At 43.2% G+C, this 6,060-nt stretch overlaps 1 protein-coding gene across 2 annotated transcripts in view; it reads left to right on the top strand.

The window, feature by feature from the left end:
- Positions 1-296: 296 nt before the first annotated feature.
- iqsec1b (IQ motif and Sec7 domain ArfGEF 1b) overlaps positions 297-6,060 on the top strand; it is an 87,374-nt gene continuing 81,610 nt past the window's right edge. For both annotated transcript variants that reach the window (XM_055027065.1, XM_055027067.1), the window contains exon 1: positions 297-1,068. In XM_055027065.1, the coding sequence (XP_054883040.1) occupies positions 788-1,068 (281 nt within the window). In that variant the 5' untranslated portion in view covers positions 297-787. The remainder of the gene's footprint in view (positions 1,069-6,060) is intronic.

Below are 6,060 nucleotides of genomic sequence, written 5' to 3'. Positions count from 1 at the left end.
CATACTTTTTTCAAAATGTCACAAATTATATATTTAATTCACACCCTAACAATTGGTCTAATAAATATTTAGCTTGCGCAAAAAAAAAATAAAAAATATAGGAAGCTTAATATTTAGTTTGAAAACAAAATACTTAGCTAGATATTTCAAATTGTTAATCAAATATTTCTTATTTTATTTATTGTCGAATAATTAGCAAGCTAAATATTTAGCTCAGTAGCGCTGGGTGTGAAGGATCTCAGTGTTTCAGCTGTTTTGCGGTTTTCTGGAAGTTTATTCGAGATTTGTGGCGCATAGAAGCTGAATGCTGTCGTATGGTGAATAGAAGCGCTTGTAGCCGCTGTCTGCGGGCGCGCAGCTGAATCGGGTCGTTCAGACGGAAACTTTGTCCACCTGTTGAAACAGGTGCACGTGCCGTGGACTGCAGCCGGCCCGGCGTGCGCGCGTGCTTCCCGCTGAGCAGCGAGGGGAGAGCCTCTGAACGTGTCGGCGCAGCGCTAAGCCGGCGGAGCCGCAAGGGTTAAACGGCTCCTCTGGTGCGCGGGGCGGCGGGGTTGGAGGATGGTTGCAGCACCTCGCTCGCCATACACCTGCGCACCGAAACCGGGCCAAGTTCCCCCAGAACCGCTGCTGCCCGCCGCCGCAGCGCGGCAGACAATGTCGGAGCGGAGCGGGATGAGCGGACCGGACCTCGCTCCGACTCACTCCCGCTGAGCCCGAGAGGAAGCTGGAGAGGCGGGGAGGGGAGGGCGTGTGTGTGTTTTCTGCTCGCGTGGAAGCCGCCTTCATGGACGGACAGCGGATCTCCGCCGAGATGGAGCATCCGACGGAGAACCCGAGCAAGGCGGCGGAGTACCTACAGGAGCTGAATAACATCATCGGGACCCAGCAGGGTCTGCTGGAGAAGCAGAGGATCCGGATCGAGGAGCTGGAGCTCCAGGTGACCGATCTGTGCAAGGAAAACGCCTGTCTCAAGGATCAGCACCGGAGGCACCTGGCCACCTGCGGGCTCGCTCAGGAGAACCACTGCACGCTGGAGGGCATCGAGGAGAACGTCGCGCAGGAAAAGTAAGTTGCGTGCGGCGTAGCGCTGGCGAGCAGGGCGCCGTCAAAGTACTAAACTCCATCCTTTGTGTCGTGTGGCTGTAGAGCACTGATTGTGTGCAGCATTTCGGTACTTTTTTTTTTTTTTTTTTGCTCAGCTGCTTGTTTGTGCCTTTCGCGCTGTGCGAGGGATTATTCCAGCGGATGGAAGCTGGAGCCATGGATTGCGTAATGGGCGCACAGCACAGCGTTAAACGGCGGGAGCGCAAAGTGCACCAGATCACCGTTCCCCTCACTGTGACCTTGTTTCTTTTCATGGAAGCGGGGAGGGAGAGAACTCGGCAAGTTTCTGTTGCTGCCGTGTCACAAAAATAACCACGGCTACTTTAGTTGTGTCATGTTTTGACACAACTAGAGGAAAGAATCTGCTGACTCTGGTCGCTCTGACTCAGGGACGAAGTCATTCAGCTGGCGAATGACTTCTCTGTCCAGAAGTAGTTCATTTGATTCAGATGTGCTGGAGAAATGGGCAAAAGTGTTTTTAAATCATATGCCAATGGGTGTGTGTCACTTTATGACATATTTAATTAAAATCCAAAAGTACATGAAAACATAACTTTAAAGTACTCTGTCTAGATAAGGTGAAATTAGCTTGAAAGCTAATGAGCTAAAATGCTACCCAGAGGACGTGGGGTTTCGCAAGCTAGTTGATTCCCACCAACTACTTTTCCCTTTCAGTGTGTGCAATTTAGCTTTATATCATATTTGATTAAAATCTAAGAATACATAATAACTATAAAGCGCTCTGTGGGGTGTGGTGACGGCTAAGGGGGAATTAAACCAATGCTTGCCAAAAATGCTGTCAGTGAAACGGAGGATTTTCACAAGCTAGTTGATGAACATTGAGTATTCTGTTCACTGTGTCCAATTTAGCTCAATTTATCACATTTTATTAAAATGCAGAAACACGCAATAACTTTAACAGCAATGGATAAGTTGAAATTAGCTAAAAAGCCAATGCTAGTTAAAAATAGAAGGTGGGTTTCCTCATGAGTTGATCAACACTATTTCATTCAGCGTGTTTAAACTTAGCTTTATGTCAAAGTTAGCTACAGTGATTGTTTGATCTGAAATGATGACGTCAGCCCTCAGGCCATGTTGACAGCCAGGTCATCCAGGGTTTCTGATTAAGAGCAATTCAGATTATAATAATTTTTTTTTTTTGGGTATAACTCTCCTATGAAAGTCTCCAAGGGGGAAATCATCAATGATGGTCTGAAACAACAAAACACATCTACGCTCCTGGAAAACACTGCAGGATAACCACAAACCTGACTACAGCTACATACTACGAGGACGATGTTATGAAATAAACAATATGATAACATTTTTGACATTTTCCAAGCTGATATTATCTCCTGTTTGCTCATGCCTCTCCTATCTGCACTTTCCATCCTCTCCTGCCTCTGAAAGCAAAAGTGTAGCAAATGAGTTGCAGCTCACCAATTCCAGCGCTACCTCTTACTTTACCAGCAGCGACGCAGCTGCTGCTTAAAATTCAGCCCTTCAAAGATGTCGCTTTCTTCAAGAAAGTGAATGCGCAGCAGTAAGCTGTTTGTGCTCAGTTTTTTTACCAGGCTATTTTGGAGTGTGACGTCATTATCATATGTGCCGGCTCATCGTTTGTTGGGTCTAAAAATAAGTGGAGGCAAGAGAGGGATGGGAACATGCGGCCCTGAGCACCTGCGGGGTAAAAATTGTGTTCGATTCCTCCTGGATTGTTGCGGAAAGTCCATCTCAAATTTCTGTACGGTGTCACGGATCGTGTTTGTGACCATGTAGGTCGTCCAACGAGGCAGTTCAATCAAATGGTTTTCAGCACACTCATCGACTAGGCTCCGTTTCCTGTGCTCTCTGCTCCCTCGGCAGAATCGCGCCTCTCAGGGTTGGCAGCACTTTGAAGTAGCTCTGTACTTTCATTGAGATTTTCTTTTTCAAACTTTCATTTCCGCCTTTCTGGAGGAAAATTTTTCTTATGATTTATTTTATTTTTATTTTATGTCTCTTTTGGGACCGGGGGAATGCATTTCCCCGGTCCCAAAAGACCGGGGGAATACAGTGGAACTCAGTGGAATACATCGTAATGTGTTTTACTGAGACAAGATTACGTCCCCGACTCCAACGTCTCCATGGCAGGCTCCCCGACTATAAACCCTTTTGACATCATGCTCTTCAGAACTCTGCCCGCGCCGCCATGACGGACGTCAAAACACCCAATGTGCGCCTTTGAAGGATGTCAAAAGTCAGACATCTGTAACCTGACATCGCTTCTATTTAGTTGAGTTTACTTTAGTCATACGATGCTGTGCTGTAAGCTCCACAAACAGATGAGGATAGAAACCAAGCTTGTCATTTTTTTATATAACTTTCAATGAGGAAAGATACGATGGTGATGGATATCAACTCACAGACCGTCAGATATTGTTGTAATCATGACTTTGCAGTGACAAATTTTACAAGTTAAGAAGATTAATGTTCATTTACTTTGTAAGTAAGCATGATTAGAAATATATCAGACTTTGCGTTATGGTGCAAAGAACACGTCAAACCATTAGTAACGAGGGAGAAAATGCTCCATCATCATGTAGCCTAGCATGTATGGAAAAAAACTGGCTAGCATCTCGTCTTTTGTACGTTTTTAAGCCTGCTCCGGTGTGAGGGGAAACATCGTTTATGACATGGTAACATAAACAATGTGGTGTGAATTCGGGCAAAGTTGGTCATTTGATCAACACATCAGGAAGTAGGATGTATGGGTCGGTTTCTAAGCCAGCTATTTCCAAATTTTGTAAATACTACTGTCTATGAGCCCACCCCAAGTGTGTTACATTAACAGACAAACTATCTTCACTCAAACAATTCGAAGCAACGAACAAAATGACTTGGAAAAACAATTTCAGTCCCTCCGTTCAATTCTCCTGTCCCTCTCGTCCATCGTCAATCAAGTCACCTCAAGGGATCAAGTGTTGTGTAGTTGCAAAGGGTCAATACCAGCAGATGAGAGATTTAAATAGGAGAGGGAAAAGAAAACGAGGTGGATTAGCAGCGCTTGTGGAGGACAGATGGTGTCATCCACAACATACTCTGCAGTCCAGACCTTGAACTCTTGGCAGTAAGTTTCTGTCCATATTATTTACAAAAAGAGTTTGCCAGTGTTATTTTCGCAGCTGGTTACCTTACACCCTCAGCTTGTGTCCATAATGCAGGGGTGCCGGACAAATTTAAATTTTTGGCTAAATCCAAGATCTGAATGTTAATAAAGGGCAAGAGTTGTGCCAGTATGTAGGCCTAATATAAAACCCGTTAAACTGTCAAAATATCAATAAATAGCTAACTTAAACATTTAAGTATAGTATACAAGTATTTCTTAAAATCAGATAATTATTTATTCAAACATCTTTCCACACTGATCAATCTATCCAGGATTTCATGACAGTTCTTGTGGTTTTTATCATCAAAATCACAGATTTTGTGGAGCTAATTTAGCAATATTTGTAAGACATTTTTATGATATTTGAGCTAATGTATGATGTTAAATGTGACTTTTTGTTCAGTGCTGCATCAGACTATAACTTGACGTCAAAGAAGGCTGAGGCAGACCCAATGTTTTTGGCCGAAACAAAAAGTTAGAGAATCAGAAAAATGATGGGGATTTGGTGGATTTTGCAGATTTGTGAAAACCATAGTGACTTACTGACATAATTTCGAGTCTAAAGGGCCACATAAAGATCTTGCAGAGGGCCAAATTTGGCTCCCGAGCCTCGAGTTTGACACAATGCATGAGATGTCCTCAGTTCCGTTGTTGCTAGAATACCGACACCACACACCACGATGCCTTTGTGGCGAATGTCTGGTGATTTTAAACGCAGTGCCGATGTTTCACCAGTTTGTCAGCGGCTCCTCCAGAGAAAACAAGACTTTGGATTTGTTTTATGCTAATGTCAAGGATGCGTATACCTCCAAACCAAAGCCTCCTCTGGGGAAATCACATCACAATCTTGTTTTTCTCTGCTCTGAATGTGAACCTCATGTAGAGGAAGGAGCTTCAAAAAAACAAAATGATCCCGGAGATGCTGGCATTCGGAGGAAAAACAGAAAAATGAGAAACAAACTACAGAAACAACCTAATGCTTAAAACAAGACGTCTCACAGTTCTGTTTCCTGTTTCAAATGAAACTAGTTCAAGTCAATAAATTCTGAATATAAATATCTCACTTAACTGATTTTCATCATTTAGTTGTGTAATCTGTGTGAACTAATAATTCACTTGTTTCCTATTAAATGTGTTACTGTTCTGAAATCGAAACATTTTACGACGCCCCTCCCCCCCTGTTCATTACTAAAAAAACATTTCTAATCAATTTCTAGAGAACATATCATCAGAGATTTTATATGTGTTATCTGATAAAAGTATAACAAGCACAGAACTGTAGGGAAGCCTATCATATTCCCACTAATATTTAAAAATGTTCTCAAAAAGATATAATCCTGGAATTGTCTGTGTAGAAATGCATCTCTAGGATGTGTTGTATTTTTGCCGTTTTTGATTTAGCTCACCACTGATTTCTCCTCTGCTTATGATTGCAGCATTTCGCCTCCACTGTACAGAACTGTATGCATTGATATGCTCTTTCTCTTTTTGGCTCTGCTAGTTTGAGAGCAGATAATTTTTTCCCTCTGAAATTTTATCAGGTGCATAAATAAAGTCGATCTATCGCCGAGGAGAATCCATTCCTCTGCCAGCTCCGGGACTTGACTGCTGCTCGTCTGTTATCATGGTGGATCATAATGGGATGCCTCGGAGGTGTAATTTGCTCCCGCTTGCCTCGTCAGTTTGGGCAGAAGTTGTATGCCGATTTACATGTAGGTTGCAATCGTATGATGGATGGATTTAAAATGTGCCTGCTGGATTTACTGAAATCTCTGTCACTTGTTTTCCCTCCAGCCCTTTTCCCC

This window comes from Poeciliopsis prolifica, unplaced genomic scaffold, assembly GCF_027474105.1.
Source record: "Poeciliopsis prolifica strain line A6 unplaced genomic scaffold, Auburn_PproV2 SCAFFOLD003, whole genome shotgun sequence".
NCBI classification, from domain to species: Eukaryota; Metazoa; Chordata; class Actinopteri; order Cyprinodontiformes; family Poeciliidae; genus Poeciliopsis; species Poeciliopsis prolifica.
The sequence above is the reverse complement of the archived record's forward strand: the minus strand, read 5'-3'. Positions and strand labels throughout refer to the sequence as shown.